This window comes from Ambystoma mexicanum, chromosome 7p (assembly GCF_040938575.1).
Source record: "Ambystoma mexicanum isolate Mex_15411 chromosome 7p, UKY_AmexF1_1, whole genome shotgun sequence".
Lineage (NCBI taxonomy): Eukaryota > Metazoa > Chordata > Amphibia > Caudata > Ambystomatidae > Ambystoma > Ambystoma mexicanum.
The window spans coordinates 839,628,183-839,653,175 of record NC_090939.1 but is presented as its reverse complement, the minus strand read 5'-3'; the positions used below and the strand labels follow the sequence as shown (position 1 = coordinate 839,653,175).

Genomic DNA, 24,993 nt, shown 5'->3' with positions numbered 1-24,993 from the left:
GAGTACGCTCACCCCATAGAGCGCTACCCAAACCACAAGAAAGGAAAATCACAATGGGGAGTGTAAACTCAGTGGGGCACAGTTGAACAGTAGGTGAGCAGCACTGGGAAGGTCACAATGGCACGCCACTTAGGGAGCATAGAAGGGAGTAAAGGTGTGTAGGTAAACAGGGTGGGAATGAGATCCAGGTTGGCCCAGAGGAGGCCAAAGGGTAGGGATATTTCGCGGAGGGAATGGTGCTAGGTATATGCCCTGTGACTCCTGAAGCAGACTCCAATTAGGCGGATTGTGTGATGATTGCGAGTATGGCCAATTCTAGGAATTGTGAAGCCATGCATGGCAAAAGATAGGAGGGCCACCTCCATCATGTACATCCACCAACGCAGTGACAGAAACGTCGTCACAGGGATCAACATGAGCCTTCCATTATCGAGGGCTCCCGCAAAGCCAGACCACAAAAGAAGCTGTCAAAAGGAAGTCAAGACAAACGCTGTGATGTGCAGTACATGAATGGTCATAGAAAATGTAAAGATAAACACTGATGTGAAATACACTGATAAAGAAAAAGACGTCACAGGCATCAACATGAGGCAGACACTCAATGGGGCTCGTGAAAAGTTGTACCGCAGGAATTGCTACTCATAAGTGAAGAGAAACTGATACACAGACGGCCACTAACATTATGTTTTAATAAGCTTTTACACTGCGGCCATCACCGTTGTAGTGTTCTTACAGGACCAAATGTTGTCTGGGTTGTGGCGTATTGTACCTCCACCAGGTCTAACCCAAACTGTGTGTCTGAAAGGGGAAAGAATAAGGACTTAGTGGATAAGTGAAGCAGCATTAGGATGCAAACGGGCAGAACAAACAATTTAAATTGCCTGTTGTGCTACACAGATGTCAAGTAATTGGCAAACCTATGGAATTTTATTGCATATTGGGATGGGAACTGCTTATTTTATGCCTTGCTCTTGGATTATCCCCTAGTTCTTGGGGGTTGTTTAAAACTATCTGGTGAAAAAGCCTCCACACTTCAAGGGCATGCATGTGCACATATCAAGTCCATCACACAAACATGCACTAATTCTAGTGCCACAAAACATAGTACTAGAACGACACAAGTACCCCCTTCTAGAACAATTACACACCCTCCTAAACACCTTGTCCATTTTCAATTATCCTGTTCAAAGAAATCACATCCAACCATGGACCTGTGTGGGAGTGTTAGCCAGAAAAAAAGGTTTTTGTTTGGTTAAAATATCTGCAAACCAACAGTAATTGCAATGATACTTTTTTAAGCATTAAGCTAACGATATGTGGCAACTTGTTAAAGTCACTCCTTCAATTCCATTCCAAAAAAGTTGTTACGTAATGCATAATTATGGTATGGCTACTATAAAACACAGAATTGTGGAAGGCTCTGGTGAGCTCAAATAAGATGGCTGCAGAACTATAAAGGCACTGAGCCTTGATAGAGGATTCTCCCTTTAAAGCCGCCTAAGGGACAAAGCTTGTGATAGCATAAATGTGGTGTGCAGTCATAATGTCGACATTAATAATGTCGACAGTCAAAATGTCGACAAATTAATGTAGAAAAACAATAATGTCGACAAACAAAAATGTCGACATTATTCGATATTTTTTCGACATTAATTTAGTGTATGCATAATTAAATAAATAAATATATATATGATGTGTTGAGTATGAGGGGTGGTTGGGGGGTGTGGGGGGGTGGCAGGGGGGTGTTGGGTGAGGGGGGGTTGGGGGGGGGGACCCCCCCATAGTAAATACAATTTTTATTTATTTAATTATTGAATAAATAAATAAATAAATAAATAATTGGTATGTGTTGAGTATGAGGGGTGAAAGGGTGGTTGGGGGGGTGTGGGGGGGCGGCAGGGGGGTGTTGGGTGAGGGGGGGTTGGGGGGGGACCCCCCCATAGTAAATACAATTTTTATTTATTTAATTATTGAATAAATAAATAAATAAATAATTGGTATGTGTTGAGTATGAGGGGTGAAAGGGTGGTTGGGGGGGTGTGGGGGGGCGGCAGGGGGGTGTTGGGTGAGGGGGGGTTGGGGGGGACCCCCCCATAGTAAATACAATTTTTATTTATTTAATTATTGAATAAATAAATAAATAAATAATTGGTATGTGTTGAGTATGAGGGGTGAAAGGGTGGTTGGGGGGGGGTGGCAGGGGGGTGTTGGGTGAGGTGTTGATAGTTTTAAGGGTTTATAGTCATAATGTCAAAAAAAAAAAGTCGACATTTTTTTTCGAAAAAATGACTTTTTACATTATAAGTATAGGATGTCGACATTATTATTTTCGACATTTTTTTTTCGACATTTTTGTCTGTCGACATTTTTTTTTCGACATTATGACTATAAACCCATAAATGTCATGGGAGCGGTCCTGAAGGCGGAAACCTAGCAGGGTTAAAAGCAACTGAAGCCTGGGGCACAATCTTCAGAAGCCTCTGGCCATTTTATGTCCTGGGATCTTATTCATACTTTGATCGGATGACTCCTGCGCTAAAAACACTACATTCGCTACCAATAAAACAACAAATCAAATTAAAATCAATGTGCATCACGCACAGGGCAATCCAGAACCAAGGCGCAGAATTCCTGAGGGACAAATTGCACCTACATCACCCAACAAGAACGCTCAGATCAAGCAACGACATTCGCCTGGAACCAAAACCCTACAAGAGAAAACTCTGACGATCCTCGTTCTCTCACCTCACACCAAAAATGTGGAACGACTTACCGAAGAATATACACAACACAAAAAGCCATCTACTATTCAGAAACTGCTCAAATCGTGACTCTTCACTGCATAACCAGAAGAACGCCCATAGGGTCACACACATACCAGGTAACAATGATGAGTGAAGATGACGATCCCAGACCCCAACAATCTATCAACCACATACATAATCTAAGGAAGACATTCTACGATGTATCAAACTACAAACAGAGTTAGCCAACAGGACGACACTAATGACCAAATTGTCAGGATTAGTCAGGCGAGTACAAAGGCAGCGAATATGGCAAGGGAAATGTGCACCCAGGAACTACGACTCAGGTATGCTAGAACCCAGGAGTGCAAATAGAGTGTGACATCAAAACCAATATATGAAAAGGGATGTGGGGTAAGCACCTGACCGCGAGGAAAGTCGGCAAGCGCCTTACCCCCAATTGCTGTTACAGGTACTGACAGCGCTAAACCCACGTGGAGGGCAAGCAATGACAGGATCTGTGTACTAACACTCTTGATGGTATTACAGAAGGGAACTTAAGAACTGTACTCACGAGGACGAGATAAACCTCTTGAATGTCAGCTAGCCCACGAATCCTGTTGAAGAAACTGGGACCCCGAAAGGCTAGAACAGCAATGGAAGGAAAACTAAATACCTAAGTGGGAATAGTGTCTACAAAATAGTGAGGAAAACATAAGCATTCACACAGGAGCTAGCTACTACCGCACACCACACCTAATAATCAAAGGGAAAATAAATGCAGAAGTGCAGTGGAAAACATGGAATGGATCCTCTAGAAAGTAAGGATCAGGAGCAGGGAAAAACGAAATAACCTATGCAAACTTCTCCCTACCCCTCCAAGGAAAAGACAGGAAACTAAACTAAGAGGAAGGCTAAGGCAAATGGGTAACAGCAGCAAAGGACAGAGTCAAAGAAATATAGAACACAGACAAACTGGGCTGCATCTAAAAGGGGGAAGCACTGAGAATTGCTGCCTGCAAACAGAGGAAGACAAAAAGGGAAATCAAGGGAGCAGAAATCAATTAGCTCATGAATCCGAAATTCAGGGCGGAGGAAACAAGAAAACAGGAACAAGGAAGAAGGTACAAAGGCAAGGAACCAGGAACCAGGGACTAGTCAAAAACAGGAACACTGCAAACGATGACCAGCGCTGGACTGAAGTGAGACTGAGGCTTTTAAAGCTGTTTAACGAGCACACGCCTCAGGTGTGCTGACTGCTGCACCTGCAGCCACAGGTGTTGCCTATCCTCCACCCAACCTTGTCCTGCAAGGGTGGAGGTGGAGCAGTGGGCCAGGCATTCTGGGAAGCACAGTCATTTGGTTAAAGAAGCATGCTGGCTGCCAAAAACCTGGAATGGATCCGGAAGGGAAGTAGTTTGGAAACTAGGGATTTAGCGCTCCCAATTCATTACAGCACTGTGGCATTAGGTTCGGAGGAAATGTCCAGCAAGGAATAAGTCCCAAAACATGCCCCCAAGTGGCGGGAACGGGAGCGAAGGGAGCGAGTCGTGACACAAATACATAGTTGGACCAAGACGGAATGTCAAAGATGATTCATCAATAGTACCCTGGCCCAAATCAGGCCCAAGCCCAGCAGACCACCAACAATATAGACAGCGAGGGAATAGAGGGCAGCCAATCCACAGCACCAACACCAGAAAGGGGAGACTACACATAACCAGCCCAGCAACCTAAGATCCATACAACACAACAAGGAACTGTGACATCTAATTTAACGGTTAGTTGGCCAAGAAATATAAACAGCTAATAAGCGTATCCAAAGGAATGCTATTTAAATAGAACAAGATCGGCCAGAACCAGGACATACAACCCACTAACCCAACTTCAAATCTCTGCTTACCTAATTCACCCGAAAACCCACCCAACCATCTCTCGCCCAGGAAACCGCACACACTTCACCACACAGCAACAACAACAAACACCAACTGCATAAACAGCACACAAGGTCTCGCTCCGATCCTTACATCAAAGCTCAGCGCATGGTGGAAACCGAACGGAAGCCACCAACAGCACACCACTCCTCTCGATCTCCTACTCCCTTCTTCACCCTACTAACCAAACCCCCTACCCGCCATCTTGTAACAGATCCACCTGGGGACCAATTCGGTTGGTGACGTTGCGCAATATAAATACTTTTAACATTAACATAATCACACCACAGCTTTTACACTTACGCCCTACCGTTTCTTTTCTATAGGGGTCTAGCTAGCTGGCTACCTCTGCATAGGAGCTGTATCCCCCAGCTGCAGCCACACTAGGACAGTCTACCTTTATGATCCAATCTAGCTACGTGGCAGGTCCGTAGACGCTTGATGTTGCCTGTTGTAGGACACACTTAGCGATATCCCATTACTAGTTCAGCCGATTTGGATGTTCCAAAATGGCACGCTGCAAACACAGCGGCTCAGTTAGGTCTGCGCTTTAAGCATTGCGAGCCCTCAGTGAGGCTTGCATGCCCAGGAACAGAATTGTTCCCATAATTAATGACGCGGAGGCCCTCGCCGTTCAGGAATATAGAACGAGGATCGGGTAAGCCCAATGCTGAGGAACCCTTTGCGCACCTTCAAATAAATTCAAAGCTCCAAAATCGAGTTTCTCCCGTCCTCTTTTCACAAATACCACGTATTCAGGTGTATATCGTCCCAGAGCACGTGCACATAGGCGTTGCCTAGTAACTCCCAAGCTACCAGCACACTGCCACCGCTATCCACACTGAGCCGCGCTGTCCTGCTCTATGCACACCAGGGTAAGAACAGCAGCGAGGTAAACCCCTTAGCAGGCTCTACTGTGATCTGCAGTACCCCAGCCCAAATAGATTTTATATTTCTAGTCTCCACGTGCATTAGATATAAGCCCGCATGAACAGCACTTCTCGATTTGTAAATTACGCCCAGAAGTGCCAGATGGGAGCTGCCACTCCTCTTCCTATCTGGATATATCCCTCCACAAGTTAGTCAGACGCCTCTTTGCACCATTCATAGAAATCAAATGCCTGCTAGATCCTTAGTCAAGTAAAACTGATGTTTCCTACGATACCTTGTTCTAAATCATAGGTAGCCCGTTCCTGGACATCCCTCTTAACAGAACAAACCTTGAGAGAGGAATCCAGTCCACCACCTCTAAATCCCTCGCGAGGTGCCAGCACCCCTTCCGGTGAGGGCAAGTCTGTCTCTTAGGGTGGGTTTCTCACCTGCCCACCACAGAGTCACGCATGCTATCTCACTTTTGGTTAAAGTATTTCACCACCCCTTGATCGCACTAGGGTGCTCCTGTTTTAAAGTTTTAACTTCACTTGGTAAACAGGTTTGGACTCCCGTTAGTCTCTTTATTAAATATGGGTGACATGAGCCCTACGCTCCTCCTCACCCGTTGGCTTTTGTTTTTCTCTTTGCTCCTCAGGGGTCGTTTTAAACCATCCTGTTTTGGTCCTGAGGAAGGCGGAGCTACAATTGCACCACCGCCGAAACGTACAGTCCCGTGTGAAGTACCTAGAGACGCAGGAATGTGGCAGCACAGCCTTATTTAACAGCACTGTGCCATACAGAGACCCCTGAGCCCATTAGTTGTTACATGTGGCTTTTTTTCAGACATTAAAATGCTGTATTTAGCTGCATAGAGGAGCATTTGAATCTACTATGCTTTCCACATTAGTAGGGAATAATACAGGGTCTTTCACTGAGGCATTTAACCCCTCCATTTTGTTTGTATGTTCTAAATGATCTTTTTTTTATGTTTTGTCTGTAATTACCATGTTCTTAATATCATTTGGTCTACGTGCAAAAGTAATAGATGTGTGTCTGTCCAAAATGTACAAATATATGTAAGAATCTTGCGAAAGCAAATGCAGAATAAATAATTTGCTAAATGCATGGCAGCATATCACACTTATGTGCAGATGTGTTATTCTTCTCTCTGTCTGAGAAGACAAAATCCTGGCTCTTGATTTAAACTACCTGGACTAGCGATATGCTTTTGGAGTACCGGCTAGCAACTTAGAGGAACTCACCTTCTTCTAGAAATTCTCTCCCTGTCAGGACACTACCTTGTTTTGCATGGAAACCTAGCGGGTGCCTGGTGAGGCAGAAGTTCCTGGAGCTCCCAGAATTTCTCGAAGGCTGAGCATGGTCCAGGGCTGGAGCATTGTGAGGATATGAGTGGAGGAGGAGCTGCGTTTCTAGCGGGCAGGAGCAACAGTGGGTTGCCAATTCCTTGCAGAATGTGCATGAGGCCACGGACGATTGTCGCCATGGTGGGCTGAACAGCAGCTGGGCACTGCGTCCGGGACTAACCGTTGATCCAGGATCCACCCAGGGCAATACATAGATAATTTGCCACTAAAAAGTTTTGAAAATCACCTAAAAAGCTCTCTCTGGAGACATGGGTGGAAGACTTGGTAATATTTGTAATTAAAAGAGAATGTGGGAATGGCCGAAATAGGACAATAGAGTTACCGAGATCTGGGCCCCCTCCACGGATTTGTACACTTAGGAATTTGGATGGCATAGACAGAATTAGTATTGTACGCAACCTCTTCTCTCTCTTCCATTCTCTCTCCAATCTGTCCTACTGTGTCTGGTTGCATGTAGTCTGGCTTTTCCTTCCCTTCCTCCTCTGGTTGCTTTGTGCTGTGTCCCCAGGCCCATAGGTGTGTGTGTGTGGTCCAGTTTGTCTCATCATACAGAATGGCCTGACAAAGGACAGTGGTCGATCTGTATGGTCATGTGGGAAATGATTTGCACCCGTATTTGTCAGCAATGTCCTCAAGTTATACGAATTCACAATTTCGTGATGACTGTTCCGTTTAAACTGTTCTGCTTGTGAAAATCAATAACCTGTTTAAAAAAAGGATTTTAGAAATTAATAGGAAAAAAGGGTCACACCTTCAACAGAACGGATGACACTGGGATGGGATTAGACACATTCCTGGGAAACTGTCCCCTAAACTTACTATTCAACAGTGGCAATATATTGGATATTTTGGGGGTGGAAGATTAAATAGCCACTCAAGCAAACAAATTGCATATTATTGGTTAACAGGATGGCTAATGTGGGCAAAGAATAGATTGCGGTCAAAAATGAGTTATGGTGTGGAAAAAAGAACTACAAAGAATGAAATACGACGGCTACGATGTTTGTACCCAACACAGTTACTAGCTAAACGGCTTAAAAAAACATGTTCCACTTTTTGACTCATCACAAGCAGAATATTAAAACGTATACTGTAAGCATTAGAATGTGAATTATCATACAGTTAAAAATGCAAAGATGTGTGTCGTGTTAATGAAGGGTATGGATGAAAGCCGGATGCCTGAAGTGTAAGCAGGATGCAGGGGCGAATCGAAGCTAGCAGCCGACAGAAAAACCATAGACCCTCAAAGGAAGGATTTGTCATAGAATAAATGTCACATGTACGGAGAAATAAACCCCATGGCAGACTAGAGCCTGTCCCAGCTACAGAAGTGAAGGAGGGTGGCACAGAGAACTCCTCCAGCACACATAGGGGCAGGGCATGGCTGGCATGCAAGTGCATTGGGCAGCCCATAGGCTACACATCAATGTTACATCCACTAGTTTGCAATTGGGAAATCCCCAGACTGGAGGTAGTAGTATTTCCGTGTTCCTATGCCAAACTCTATTTAAGACCTTCAGAAGGTAAATTATCAACTATTATACAATACAGGAAATTAGATCCTGGTAAAAAACACAACTTAACTTCGTGGAGGATTGTAAAAAAAAAAAAGAAGTACACAAAGTACTCCCACATCCGGTCTGTGCCTACCCAAAAGTCCTGTTTTCAATCCTTGGCGGGACTGGATGCCATTTGCACTGCACAGGTATTTATTTTCCTTGCCGTCCTTATGTTTCTTTCTGGTGCTGGATGAGTCGAAGGCACCGATTCTAGTGGGCAACATATGTGCTGCATTATATATTACAAGAAGAGGGAGCAGACAGATTGCACCCGTATGTCCTCTGGCTATAGAACTCTGCGAATGGGCCAATTAGTAGGGCATTTCTCTTCAGACTACTACGCATCTAGCAGGGGAACACAATTTGGTGGTGGGCATAACATCAGAAGCAACAGTGGGAACTTTAGCTGCAGATGGTGCACAAGCGCGTGGGTGTAAAAAAGATGCCATTTGTGAGGTATACTCTTCCGAGACTTGACATATTTACAGAAAGTGTACTTTGCTAAACAAACACTTTCAACATGATATATTTAGCTAAGAAATGGCGAGAACAGTTGAACCCAGGCTGTCTGCTTTTCCACAAAATGGCAAAGCCAGGAGGTGGAGGAGGCGGTGAGCCTGGCCAATCAACCACCTGTTTCTTTAACTGAATCTCATGCTCCATGAGCTTCTTGGTTGTGCGGGTGGTGGAGATGTGAACTACATCGTGCCATAAAGCCTATGCTCGCGCTGGACCGTGTATGTCTAGCTACTAAGTTCTGGGCCCAAATGATGTTCCAGGATGTTGTAGGCGCCTGACTTGCTGGAGCCACGACCGAGAGAGGGCAGAAGGCAAGATAATTGCGCAGGATTAAGGCACGTTTTAAAAGTAAATGTGTACACACGTGATTGAGTTAATCTGTCTGTGTACATGCACAAGTGCGATGGCTGCATTTGTATCTTAGTTCAGCGGAGTTTGGGGCCTGTACCCACAGCACTTATTTTCCCAGTGGCATAGTGGCATTTGGACACCCATTAAAAAATAAACTATCCATCTACCCACTCTCCCTTACACTGCGCCAGCACAATGTACTCTGCAGTGGGTATTCATTCAGGGAAAATATTAACACACACACACCTAATGGTAAAAACACCAACTATCATGTATAATGGAGGTTCCCCCTCAGGATTTCCAGATCTCTAAAAGTTGCCTCTTGCACTAGGCGTTGAGCAACTAAATCACCGACATCAGTACAGTAGGGACACAAAGGGATAGACCCATCATGATAAATGGAGCCAAACGAATGGCCTCAAATAAAGCGAGTTGAAAAAGGCCTTCCTGAAAGAGCAAGAGAGGGACTAGTTACCAAGGTATGTCATTTGTCGGAAAGCTATGCCCCTTGCTCACTGTTAAGACAAAAAAGGGTACCATGTAAATACCAAAAACACTGGACACAAACGTATGCGCCCAATAACATTGTAAAGATAGGTAAAGACCGAGCGTGAGAAGGGCGAGCGTTGTCTACATAGAATGTTTGGCTGTTTGCTGCTTTGTTGCCTTTGTTGCCTGATCGGAGTGCTTCTCAGTACAGCCTAGCGGCCAGGCATGTATATAAACTGTAAAGTACGTCCTCCCTGGCACGGTCCACGGTCTCATGACACGGTCTACCGAAGGTCCTCAGACCTGAAGGAAGACGATCTACCGTCGAAGAATGGCAAATCCGTGGACTGCTCTGAAATCCACCTTGGACGGGGGCAGTAAGGTAAGCAAGGGTGCTCCTTGGCCAGCATCTCAACCTTCTGCCCTATCCCTTCCGGTTACCCCCGTCACATCTGTTACTCACCACACCAAGATTCGGAGGATTGAAGTGGTGGAAGGAACTCTCAGATCAACCAGTCTCGATCTCAGCTACCCTGAATAATAAGTTGGTTGGAATAGCAGAGCAGATACAGAGCCTAAAAGAACAATGCAAAGGACAATAAGGAACTAACTATTGAGTTAACGAATCCCCTTGAACCCTTAGGGAATGCACAACTAACCTGGAAGGAGATGGTTGAGGAGCCAAGAGGGAAATCCAGTTCCAAGGACACAACGACAGGAGAAAATAATAAACAGGAAGGTTAGTGAGGGAGGAAACACCCGAACAGCACGAGGGACGCACTAGATACGGGTTGGTGCAGGTAACTGGAAAGCGTCCTGAACTGCACTTGCAATGTAAAAATATAGATCCAGCACACTGTCCAAGGAAGGTAATTTCTTCACCGCGGGAGTAGACAGTGTATATCCAAGAAGAAAATCACAGGAAGTTATGACCATGAAAATACACTTACTGAAAGCAAGTAGTGTCAGACAATGATTGTTTTAATGTAGCCCTTGTGGAAGGAACCAAAAAGCTACAAAGCAAAGAAAAACGACTTCTAACAGCTGTCGGCAATCCAGGAAACGTTCCGAGTTGTAACAGCGTGTAGAACCAAAATCAGCTGGGCAATCCGTGAACAGTCCAAAGTGGAAGGCAAGGTCGAAAACCAGGAAATCTAAGCTGGAAGGTTGAAGAAGGAATTAGCTCGAGGGCTAAACACGTAAGAGTACGTGTAGACTACAATTAGCAGCACTGAGCCCCGGGCGGAACCGGATTAAGAAGGCAAAGGGCGGGGGCATCGGTGTACGCGTAGTGCGTAATGCGCGTGTCAGCTGACACGGTCGATACTGATACCGACGTCCATACAGTCTCCATGGAAACCGATAACGCTGCCACAGCGATGTCTTTCCCCGAACGGTGTGAGCCGGTGTAACTGCCGAGGGAGGCTGGCGAGAACCGAACTTTCGGAGCGTAACATCTGTGACAAATACAAACTCACCAAAGAACCTTTTTACTGCCAGTGATGACTGTAATTATTACCACTAATACGCAAAATCCTTTGCAAAACACGTTGCATCACTCCGCAAGTTCTGATATAACCGAATGCACGGACACTCAGACCCGCGACCATGCTACTTACACTGCCAAACAGCCTCACAGCATAGGCATTCATGCTTCTCATGCACGACAGCAATTGTCTGGCGAAGTTAGTATAACACATGAGGGACATACAGCAAAGAAAAATGGAACCGCGACCTTGCAGGCGCCGTCACGGAATTCATTTTCCACACTTGAAATACAAACTGTAGTTTCAAACTTTCCTCAACCATATGTAAAGATGACCATGATCAGCGACCTTGGCGATTTGCCTGACAACTTTTACTCGCCATTGTCCGCCATTGAGGTCACCGACGCTGAGCTAATCAGTGTTTCAGATGTTCCACATGTCGAACAGCAAACTGTCATCAACTATACTCAGGACCCAGCGGAAGGTGCCTCTCTAAAAAGCATACCTAATGAAAATGGGAAACAGCCAGTACAGACATTAAATAATGATGCCGTTGCTTTACCACTACTACGTGTCTGCTCACTTGTCAAGCAGCGCCTACAGAGACTCGACCAATAAATCCAAAGTTACAGACCATGGCAGGAAAAAAATCATACGATCAACAACAAAATGAACAAAGTCCTGGTCGTCCACAACGAACGAGCGGATAAAACAAGTAAAGATGTTCAATTATCAAATAATAGGAGCAAATCATCTACACCTATAAATAATTTTGCTGCAAGCTCAACTTAGGACAACAGGGAGAAACAAAAAAACAATCAGGCAAAGGAAAGTGCGATTGATAGTGCCTATGCATGTCAAGCACCAGACGACTTAGGAAAAAATATATTGCCTACACTAGACATGGACGCAGCGAAAGCTGATGCTCTGGCCCCAGACCAAGGATCATCTCACTCAACATCCAGAATGGCTAGCATAAGTTCCATGGCAAGAGCACGACGCCTCCAGCGAATCATTGATTTGAAATCAAAACTAAACTATTCTACACTTGACAAGCCTGCACTTTTACCAACAAATGTGAGCACCCCATGTCCTAAAAACTACAGCATCTCCAGTCAGGATCATGTAAAAAAAGTACAAAATGTTCCTCTTCCAGATGATCAGTTTGATATAGAACATTCGCAGGCATCATCGAATGAAAATGACTCATCTGTGCAAATCGATCAACAACTGAGTATCTGCTGATACCCTAACGCAGCTCCAGAACAATGTTGTAGCTGCCACCTCAATTGTCCTATCACCATTTGCTAAATTATATGAATCTTTGAATGGAGCAATTAGTGACCAAGGGGCAATGCTCTCCAATCTCATAAATAAAATGGAAAAACTCGAACTTTTCACAGGGTTCTTACAGAAACAAATAGAACAACAGGCTGACATGTCGGTTCGTTGGCAGGAACGTCTAAGTGATTTAGCAGCACGACATAATTGTCAAAATGACAATCTGATCGAAAGTTTGCTAGAGGCAGTGAAATGGATGCGCCTCCAGGCTAGAGATGTGGAAAAGAAAACTCAGATGTGCGATCCTTCTCTGACGCAAAGAAAATTGTCAATGTTGACATCTCTGTAAAGAAAAAACAAGATTCCAAAGGACCAGGGGAATTGCTCGACAACCAAGCCAGCAACTGACCGAAGCATAAGGCCTTTTGTCATTCCAACTCATGACACCCAATCCCCGACAACGATTGTGGATGACTCTGAGTCTCAGGAAATAACTCAACCTCTGGATCCTGACAAAATTGATGTTAGGAGCATAGAAACAAACAGTCAACAACTATTTGAGGGCAACATAAATGCAACTAACATCTTGCTAAGTGATGCTGGAGAGTCATTGGCACCACTTAAGGCACATATGCCCCCAGCCTCGATCAAAAACTTGGAGAATTCGGTATCAATAGTGCCTTCCAACAACTCAAAATGTTCATTTGATATATTCAATGGTTCTGCCAAAACTATTTTGACGACCAAAAAACAAGCCAGGACAGCCAGGAAAGTAAAGTCCCAATTCAAGAAAAAAAATGTATAAGGGACCTTACTACGCCTACAAAATCTGGCTTGTTTGATCGCACAACAGGAACAAGCAAGCGGGCGACAAACGTTGTGCTTGACCGAGAGTCAGAGTCAGACAAAGAAAATAATCACCAAACCAACAGTCAGCAAAACGCCACTGCCTCGAATCAGACGAATTGCGTAATGGCAGTCCTGCTGGCGCCTCTGCAATAGATTTGTGTGACCTCTCAACATATTCGGCAGAAGTTGAGGACCAAGACGAGCCAACAAACAATAGCCGTTTGATTGAGAATTGGGGCGTCCAGAGGACATCATCTGCCGAACAGTGGAAACAACCAAAGACGCCACCCGAAAAAAAATCAATCGGGAATCGCCTTCAAAAAGGAATGGCAAAATTAACTTTAAGAGCACCGTCAATACTTGCATCCAAGTTAAACCCAAAATTGATGTCTAATCAGAGGCACAGCAAAACCCAATATTCATCTAGGGTACATCTTACCAAAAATCAAACAACCAATATTCTGATCTGGAAACTACGACTTCAAAATATTCAAACAGAGGATAATGAGGTCAACTTAAACAGAGCCAATGTTATGAAATTATTTGCATGTATTCCAGTTCTACGGACAATATCCGCGGATGACAAAGATCGTCGAATATCCAACTGAGTTAACTTCTGATCAAGTATTATTACATATGTGCTCCTCGGTGGTGAAAAACATGTTATTGCAAGCAACAGAAAATCTACTCATATTTGGTTTCGACTTAACTTTGGAACCGGAGCATGAGTTTCAACAAGATCTCTCGGGGCAAGATGCCAGTGTAAATGCAGAAGGAATGGATAGTCAACAAGCTATATTGCGAAAATAATTAGCCTACTCTCCTGCTAGGCATAACGAGAGCCGTACTCAGGGATTATTCCCCAGAACACGGTCAGGAACCTTGCCCTCAAAAGACAAACATCAATAACAATGATTGAAGAAGAGTAACTCTGCCCAAGTTGTGCTATCTTGGAACACACGAGGATTCGTTCACCTGTTCAACACCTTCGAGGTGCCAATGGATAACATCTTTGCTATATGCCTACAGGAAACTTGGCTACGTGAGCCACCGACCCGAGATGGATTTAGTACATTCCTAAATCCTGCTGGGAAAAATCTTATTGGTCGGTCATTCTCTGGTCTGGTTACCCTATTGAAGATCCACAATTGGATGACGCCGCTGGAATCGCTAAACCCGAATCCTTTTGTCCAGTGCACTTTGGTCCAAATAACATCCACAACAAAGTCGGTGAAATAACATCTACTCTTAATAAATGGATACTGGAATCCCGCCATGATCTCCATAAACAGCTTCATCAGTGCTGTAACAACACTAATTGACGACACATCACTGAAATATAACAATCTATAATGTACGTGGAGATCTAAATTGTAGTTGATACAACTATGATAATAAAACAAAGACGAACACGCTGAAGCCGGCAGACGTGGTAGAGATTAGAGGACAACTTTGGTTCGATGCTCTAGCGATAAGAAACTGCACTATGGTCAATGGGGCAACTAAAGGTGATCAGCCCTGTAATCCAACATGGAAAGGTCCACATAGCCGAAATACACTGGACTACATCTGGGTTTCCCCGACTCCTTTTCGAAAGAGTGGCTTCCCTAAATGTAATCCCAATGACCAACAGCGATCACGACCTGCTTCGCCTAGTTTGGGAGATTGACTGGGTGGAACCTACCGACAAATACGTTGCACAAGTCACATCAAATGCAGCAGGAAACCGTCTGAGGATCATTAAGTGACAGATTGGAAAACTTTGCACTGACCTAAACAGGGGGAACCATGTGAATTATGTCCCCCTGTTGTTGGACTTCAAGCTGAAAAATGTTGATTCTAGAATAATTGGCCATTCAAACAAACATCTGTTCAGTACTGTAATCATACAAGCTAAAAGTGAACTAAGCAAAGACTTGCGTCAGATCAAGAAAAAGAAGATCCCAAAGGATAGTAGGGTTACCAAAATAAAAGCAAGACGTCAAGTCTATCGACACTGGCTAAAGGCGCATTCAGTGATGAAAGAACAAAATTGCGCCAAATTGATGTTGCAACTGTGGATCACAAAAAAACACGCGTGATATTTGGGCAATCCTAAACAAGGGAAACACAAAAGCCGTGCCGACAATCTTCAACCCAATTGATGGCATGAAACGGATAGAGTATTTAGAGAAAATCTACAAAAAGCCTATGGAAGACACTCAAGCTCAAGCAAGTGATTCAGCATCAGTGTGGGATATAACAACACAGAGTGACGAAATAGAACTAGTAATACAAAATCTAAAAAACTCAAGAGCAGCAGGTCCCGACCAAATTTCAAACATCATGCTGAAAGAAAATAAAGAACATTGGGCTAAGTTCATGGAATCCCTGTTTAGAAGAGTGTCGAAAAGTAAGAGAATTCCTGAGTCATGGCTGAAAGCCATCATGGTCCCAATTTACAAGAAGGGCAACAGAAACGATCCGGCGACCTATCGTCCCATCGCCCTCCTCGACACAATCGGGAAAATCTTTGGCTCCTTCCTCCGAAAGAGACTTGCCTCTTGGGCCTCCATGTCGGGGAAACATGACATTCGACAAACAGGCTTCACCGAGTGTGTTGGAGTTGACGTGAACCTATTATTATTGAATGTCTTAAAATTGGAGTTCTTCGAGCAAAGACGAAAATCTTCTTTGCATTCATAGATTTGAGGCAAGCCTTCAACACAATAAATCGTGAGAAATTGTGGTCAAAGCTAAAAAAAAAAATGGGGATGCCCTTTATCGGTCTTGGAACCACTAAAAGCACTTCATTCCAACACCACGATACAGATAAGGCTTAATCAACAAGGCGAGCTGAGCTTGCTAGTAACAACACACAAAGGCGTCAAGCAAGGATGCCCGTTGGCAGCAGAATTATTCAAACTTTTCATAGTTGACCTGCCCGAATTGCTAGACTCAGTAGCATGTTTTTCGCTCAAGATAAACGACACCCCAATTAAATGCGTTTACGCAGATGATGTAGTGCTAACCGACTACAGTCTGATCGGCTTACAGCACCTCTTGACACGATTGAATGAGCATATGGAAGCAAACAAACTGTTGATAAACACCGAAAAAACAAAGATCATGACTATTAGTCATATGCGCAGTAGGTCAGACAAGAAATTCAAATGGCAAATTGCAAATGATAAACTTAGATGGGGCGTGACGTTTAACGACTCCGTCTGGGAAGGGACCTGGACCAAAGACCTGATCAACAGATCAATCAAACTCGGCTTACAAGGAGTAAAGATCAATCATGACTTTGGGAAATTTACTATCGCGCCAACAATGACATTCTTTCTCCAGAAATGTATCCCGACAATTGTGTTTGGCGCTGAAGCGGGCTGGAATCTTGACCAACGTCTCTGGCAAAGACTGGAAGGCATCTTTTGGATACGCGCGCTGAGACTTCCTCACTACATTGCTGTATCTGCTTTGAGGTATGAATTGGCACTCAATTCACTCCATATGACAGTCATTTGGAAATCTCTCGCAACTTTGAGGAAAATGTACTGTGGTCAAAACATACCAGCATACAAAATATTCAAGATCGAAAATGACTAGATGCAATCCAAGTTAATTCAAATCTGGAAGCAAAAACTAGATGCCATTATGGAAGCAGCTAACATAAGCAGATCCGAGTTAATCAATCGTCCCCAATATGCAAAATAAAAACTAGAAAATTGGGATTGGATTCAAAACATCGAAAAACGCATACAACTTAAAACTGCGCTTCCATTGGGCCTAGGAGCAATTAAACGTCATAAGGTACCGAAATATCTAACAGATTGTCCTTCATGCCATCACAGGAATAGGTTCCTAAAATTCAGGTTCAAACACCCTAAATAATCGAGAAATGCTCTGGATAAGACGGAACAAAGACATCACGGATAATAAATGCAGATTTTGTGGATCAGGAGAAACAGAGGCCTTAAAACACTTGATAATTTCCTGTACATGCACAACCAGCCAGCGGACTCTGCACTTGAACAGTTTTAAACCACAGAACAATGACATGAATGAATGGTGGGCATATGTAAGTGCCGGTCGAAACATCAAGTTATCATGTAGGTTAATTGACTATCTAGACATGATTCTTTGCGACAAAGCTTATGCCCGATGAACGTCATCTGAACAAACTAACAGTTTAATCATTAAGGACACATAGGAACCACCACAAACATTTCAAAACAGTGACTGTGGATACCGATTAGGTGCTGATTACGTTGATGATGTACAAATGTAACAAAAGTTCGATATTGATTTATTGAGCTGTAGTTTTTTTACAATAAATAAAAAAAAAGAAAGTAACTTTTGATTGACATTATTTACGAGGCATATACTTATTTTCTTTCATCCACTGTGTGACAATTCAAAATGACAATGCAGAGAAGAAAACACGAGGTATGCTCCATTTAAAATATAGGCCAAAACGTTCGAATATATTTACTTCCCAAAAGCAATCAGTAAGCTCCGAATTTCTGTGGAACAACCCACTACAGATACAGAAAAGTCCAGGATAGTGCCACAAGTGAAACATTTGTGGATTCCCTATTCACAAAGAAGAGCAATTAGTATTTTATGTGCCCTGTATAGAAGAAAGTTTATCGGCAGTTAAAATGTGATTTGTAATTAAGAAAAGGCCTATTGCAGCATTATGTGAAACATCACTGTATAAACAATTCCAGTGAATAGATTTGTATAGGTTCTATTTTAACTAAAGGGATTGGAAACGTAGGTAGAACCGAAACCTCAAGTTATTTTTAACTTGTAAATACTACAGGGGGATAATATATCTTCAGTCCGAAAATACATGCAGTCAGAAAACCACACAAACAGGCATCAACATTCTGCAGGCATACATAGATTGAAAGTTATACATGCATGTAGCTTAAAAACAGCACATACACACACGTAAATGTAAAGTTGCAAACGGAGCTGTTTTTCAAGTCTCTCCCTCTCTCTCGTTCTCTCTCTCTCTCTCTCTCTCTCACACAGCACACACACACTCACACAGCACATTGCACACACGTTTAGTGAAAGTCACAAATGCATGCTTAGTGAAAGCTGTATGCGGTTCTTTTGAAAACAATATGGTGTGGGCTCAGAAGAGGGTAAATCAATCCATTTCGAACTTAAAGCAGCAGGAGCAAAAGTAAGCTGGCCATTGTCTACAATTAAGTGGCCCATACACAGCTAATACATTTGCTATGTCGCATCTGTACAGGGGAAATGTTTGACAGTAAATTGTTAAAATAATTGTCTCTGGTACCATATTTGTCAAGATACTGGAGAAAATCTAATGTATGAAATAGACTTGCCTTGTCTTGAACTGACAGCATCGAGTCAAAATAAGTTGTCGAGCAAAGAGCAGTGTTGAAGAAAAATGTTCAGAATGTCTAGTATCTTTTAGAATACAAAATATGTATAATAAGACTGTTTGAATTAAGAGTCAATGCTTGTATGGACTGACAATATTGAGATTCATAGAGACATGGTATTTGGTTTCTGATCGATTATTGCTTTTCCCATAGTTTTCTGTTAAACCCTGTGCTGGAGACCAACTTGATTAAAGTTACATTATTCTTTTAAATACATTTCATTGTTTGACTACCTCACTGTCTGTTCCCTGGTCAGAATTATGGGGTGGGATTGTATAAATGGCGATGTTAGATTGGCATGCCACACCTGAGTTTGTGTGGGTCTAAGAAAAATATCCGCTAAACTTCCTGACGCGTCACTCCTAACTGCAGTTGCTCAGCAGTCAGCAGCACCAAAGCACAATCAAGGCAGTATTAGCTCACCAAGTTGCCATTAAACCAGAATGTTTCATTCGAAAAAATTAGCGCCTGCATTACTGTACCGTGATGATTGCGATCTGCATGATGAAGCTCGAACTGTGTTTTGTGTTTTTCTCGACCACTAATAAAAAGAGTTTTAAAAAAAAAAAGAAAAAATTAGCGCCTACCCCATTGAGCCCTGCATGGAACCGTCAAGCTGACCTATTGAACCAGGCGGGCAACTTCAATAAAACCGCACTCTTTATTGATTTTCATTTTGTCCTCTATTCACATACATACTGTAGTAGTATTGCACGGCATAGTTGCTTTTTAAATCTGGGATTTCCACTTCTCTCTCACTTTTCTACATTGCATTCCGTCAGAAGGCAATCCTCGGTTTATTCCCATCCCACATGTAAATGGCAAGTCTAGTGTGAATATTTTCTACTGTATCTTTGGATACTGTTATCACCTGCATCTAGGATTCACTGATTACTTTCAACCAGTACTGATACAAATCCACAGTGCTGAGTTAGAGCAAACTAGATATTGTTATGGAGTTGGCATGAGTGGCTACTGCTTTCATTCCTTGCTCTTCTCTCACCTCATGGCAATTCTATTTATCGCAAATGGGGAGCCTACCTTCCCCGACTCTGTGTGGGAACAAAGTGTGTGCTAAACAAACGAGAACAGCTCCACTCACATGTTGGAACTACTGTGGGACCATCATTAGTCTCGGGAGGATAGCTCAGCGGCAATGTGCTCGCCTTGGAAGCAAGACGACACAGAGGAACACAGGTTTGATCCCCGGGTCTACGCTTAGAAACCTCTGGCTATTAGAAACCTCTGGGTATTAAGCGCGTTTTAAATAACCAATCATATCATTAGAGCATCCATAGCAGACCTATGGGAACATAACTGAATGGCATAAAAGCATTTAGGAACTGCAGCTACATAGAATGCCACACCCTAAAGGACTAACTGGAGGGACCCAGAGGTTATTGAGCATACTCCACCAAGGGAGACTGCTTCCATAACAACACAATCCATACACTCCATTCTTGCAGAGTTTTCTATCACAATCACATTAAAAATGTGAAATCAGCCTACTAAACCATACTAAAATAACAAGGTTGATCATTTTAAATAGATGGGCGCACAGAAAAGGGAGTTTGGTCATTTCTGGGTCAGTTGTTTGACTTGTCATTTACAGCAAACTCTTATTTTTCTTTTGAATAATGTTTCTTTTTTTGGTGGTTTCTTAATGGGAGTTCTACACAAAACTCCCTTCTTCCCCAGCCATTCACCAGCCATTCTCCCCTTCTATTCTTCCTTTTCCCACCTGGCATTCGTTCTGTTTTCACTAACTTTCCATACATGTGTATGGGTGGTATGTAAATCCACCAAAAATAGGTAGTCAGAAATATTTGGTTTTTCTGGGTAAACACCACATTGTGGACTAGGTTGGTAAAATGATCTGCTGCACGGACAGAGGAACCTCTAGCAGCATACACGTTACAGAATAAAAGAAAAAGCAAAGAACATCGTCAAAGGTTTTACAATAACAAGCCATCCATATGTTTTTCATACACTCGCCCTAGTCAAAAAGAAACAGGAAAAAAAACATTAAAAGGAAAGAAAAGTTCTAGAAAAATATAAATTACTCGTCCAATATCTGTTACAAACAATAATGAAGTGAGTACATTCTCGGTTTTACTTGTAAATAGTGAGACACACTAAATGACAACAATTTAGGCTTCTAAATGAATGAGGGGCAAATTACTTTTCACATACTCTGACAAATGCGCTCTCTGCAAAGGATGCGGGGTTGTCAACATCTGTAAATGCAGGGGGTCCTGTGCCCATTATTCTCCAGCGCACATAGAGCATGGATACTCCTCCAGATGACAAAAGAAACATTCTACAGAGAAATCCCTTTTTCCCATTCAGTCCAATAGTCTGCCAGAGAAGAAAGGAGAAGAATACAAGTAGTAATTACTTTGTTATTCCATGCCGAGGCCTGACAGCAATTATAATTTTCAAAATCACATTTTTCAACCAGTCCCAAAGAAGCAAATTGGCTTGAAGACTGCAGCGAAAATCTCTGATAACCATCAGGCAGCAACTATAGCTAGAACAGATTCAAAGCAAATGCGACAGAGTTGATCAGCATGATTTCAAGTAATGTGTTTCCCAATCCTCAAACAAAATGTATTCATACAGTACAGAAAGATGTAATAACCGCCAATGCACAATGTCCTTTTTTCCGGTGGATGAGACCAATGTCTCATGTGACCTCTGCTTGATTTCTTTTTTTCCTTTTGCCAATCTCCCTAAGGAGAAAGCAACATTACCTCTATCACACTACCCAAGCACATGATATGGCCGGAACCAAGTGCTTGATGACATATGTGGATATGGTAATGCTCATATAGGCTAACGCTGCAAAATATCCTGGCCATGTGGTAGGACCAAGACTGGTGTCCCCTTTGCATCAATGTTGGAGAGGCAGAGGTTGGTAGCCCCTTGTCAACCATAACCTAGTAGTTCAAAGTCGCACTTTTTTTTAGCACCCTTTTCACAGAGCTGAAATGTATGTTACTCCCTTTTAGCACATTTCATTAGGTTACTTATGTAGACTTGTAACTGGCATGGTCCAGCAGGATGCATTTGACCCTGTGTTGTTTTATTTTAAATTACTGCAGAACTACAGAATTAAGATATGGTTAAACCTAAAAAGACAATCAAAATCCAACTAACATTTAAAATTACAGCAAGCGCTTGCACTGCAATGATACATGCTGTTCCAAGTGTACATAGGAATACATACCTGCTGTTTTTTTTGTTTAATTGCTTGATTACGTCAAAACAAAAGAATCAAAATAGATTTTTATTAAAACAAAAATTCTAAAAGGCATTAGTGATAATCACACCACACTACAGTACACAAGGCTCATTGCCGCTCTGAGAATATCAGTTTCGATAACAGTGGGATAGAGGCATCCCTCTGATATAAAGATGTTAACCTCCTGTATAGTGCTTGGTGCTGTCTTTGGTCACTTACAAGGTGTTAACACCCTTTCACATGGGGAATTTCCATCTGGTCTTACTGAAAAATGGCAATAGGACCGAACTAAGGCATCAAGATGTCTTAACAGAGTAATCAATTAAACAACTGAAACTGCAAGCCTTCACGTATCCACCCCTTCTACAACTTTACTACCATGATTATAGGATCACCTGCTGCAAGCAACCTTACAGCTACTCATTGTGCATTGCAACGTGTGAGCTACTGACAGCGTTGTACTGTACCTGCTATCTGTATACATCTTCTGTCCCTGCAATGCCCAAACACATGATCAAAGGGATTCCCAAATCCATCAGCCCAGACACTAGCACCAAATTCGAGGAACTTATTTCCACCATGCTTTCTGCCATTTATTACAACACCAGTGTTAAAGTATACCCACACACGAGGATTATTAAGCTTCAGGACGAGAAAGTGGTGGTGAGCTTATCTCTGCTATTGGAACCAAACTGGGACCATTTTATGTACAGTATATAGATTTTAAGATTTAACATTATCGCATGTATTGCCAACAGCTGGGATTGTGTGAAAGTAGCCATACCCTAAACATATATATGAAAGAAGTTGTGGCTACCTCTAATAAAGCACAATAAAGTCATGGCCAAGACTGAAACAATGTTTTTCAGATTTGCTTGATGCAAGTATGGTAACCCTAGGCTACAGTATTGTACTTTCATAGTCAATGTTTGTATCCTTCACTTAAGGCATCTGTGCAGGATCAAAGACAAACCTCTGTAGCAAGATGATAGGACAGTTTGGCAGATAAAGGCAATCCTGTTGCAGGATCAAGGGATGAATGTCAGCATAGGTATAATTTACTATGCTTGCTGAGCTTAAACTGGAGGGGAACTAGGTCAGTAGCTGTACTGTTCCCAATTGTAGCTCATGCCACTCTAACTCATATCCCACTCACCCTATTCTCCCTCATCCCTCTCAACCACTCTGGCTCACCCAACTCATCCCACTCTTTCTCCGCTTGCCCACCTACTCTCCTTAATTGTCCACATTCACACTGCTCACTCCTCTATCTATCCCTCAAGCTGCTCATCCTCACCCCAATGATCCACCCACACTCCCTCATCCCATTCGCCTTCTCCACCTACCTATTGTACACCTCACCAGCTCTCCTACTTCCAACTTACCCCACCCACCCACTCCCCCATCCCGTTTTCACCAACCCGGTCAACCCCCGCTCCTGCTCATCACACCCTCACTCACTCACTCACTCACTCCACTCAGTCCGCCCTCTTGCGGCTCAACCTTTCTCCCTCTAAACATCATGTTCACCCACTCTACCCATCATGCTCAGCCTCTCCATGCTCACCGGCTCTTCTTCACTGCAGACATCTACTCAACCTCACCACACATAACCACACCCTGCTCTCCCTCATCCACTCTTCTAATCAGGGTCACCAATTATCCCTCACCTGGATCAACTTTTCTCCCTCACTACAAACATGCATTCTGTCTTGCTACATTCCACGACATTCCGCCATTTTTTTTTAATAAAAACATTTTATTGGATTTTACGAGTATACACAACATCAACAACATTGCAATATTCAGTGATAGTACCAATACAGTTTGCGCCGTGAGCTAGGCCTGTTTCAGTGGCTCGGGCGCTGTTCCGATTTATCCGTGTCCATGCCTTTTCACATTGCAGAGGGAGGCCCCATGTGCCCTGGATTCTCCCCTCCTGCTTCTTTGGCTTAATAGTTCACGCTGCCTTGGAGCCATCAGGTAAGTGGAGGTCTTCTAGTAAGAGATGGAAACTTTTCTGCCTAGTCCATAAATGGGGCCCATATATTTAGAGCTTTGTTCAGGAGGCCCAAACGGATTGCTGTGACCTTTCCAGCGACGGCTATGTCCCAGCATTTGGACCACCATAGTGCAGCCGGCAGAGGGTCTGTCTGTGTTTTATCACAGCCGAGCCATCGCAATTTTTGCTTCCAGCAGGAGGTGCGTGCACAGGCGAGGCATAGGGCCTGAGATCGGGAGTGCCCCTCCCCCTGTTTCACCCAAGAGGATTAATGCCAGAGTCCCAGGGGTTGGATAACCAGTAATTTCCTTGATATGGTTCGTTACCTCTTTCCAGTAGGCCTCTGCTTTCGGGCAGGCCCAGACCATGTGGAATAGGGTGCCTCGGGTGGGGCATCCGCGCCAGCAGTTCGCAGGGATATCAGGGTTGGCCTTGTTTAGTTGAGCTGGAGTGACGTAATACCTGTAGCAGAGTTTGTAGCCCCCTTCCCTGTTCGTAATGCACTGTGTGCTTTTATGTAGTCTCGTCCAGATTTTCTCCCAATACTCCACATCTATTTCCCGGCCCAGGTCTTTCTCCCATTCAAGCATATATCTTTCTTTTTTAGAGGGGTATGATCTGTCCAAGAGCCGATAGAGCGCTGAGATCCCACCTCTCGCAGCTGGGGATGTTAGATAAAGTTCCATCGTCCGTCAACTCTCTAGTGCTTTTCTCCCTAACTCCTCTGTGGGACAACCAGTGCCGAATATGGGCGTAATGGAATCTTTCCTGTTCACCCACACCGAATTTTGCCTTGCATCTCTCGAACAATATGGGGAGTCCCTCCTCCAGGAAGTCCCTCATTTTTAATAGCCCCCGCTCTCTCCAAGGT

At 43.4% G+C, this 24,993-nt stretch overlaps 1 protein-coding gene across 1 annotated transcript in view; it reads right to left on the bottom strand.

The window, feature by feature from the left end:
• The window catches only part of TMTC4 (transmembrane O-mannosyltransferase targeting cadherins 4), a 1,375,572-nt gene that overhangs the window by 658,905 nt on the left and 691,674 nt on the right, over positions 1-24,993 (bottom strand). The window contains exon 8 of the mRNA XM_069637004.1: positions 21,070-21,234. Coding sequence (XP_069493105.1) covers positions 21,070-21,234 — 165 coding nt within the window. The remainder of the gene's footprint in view (positions 1-21,069; positions 21,235-24,993) is intronic.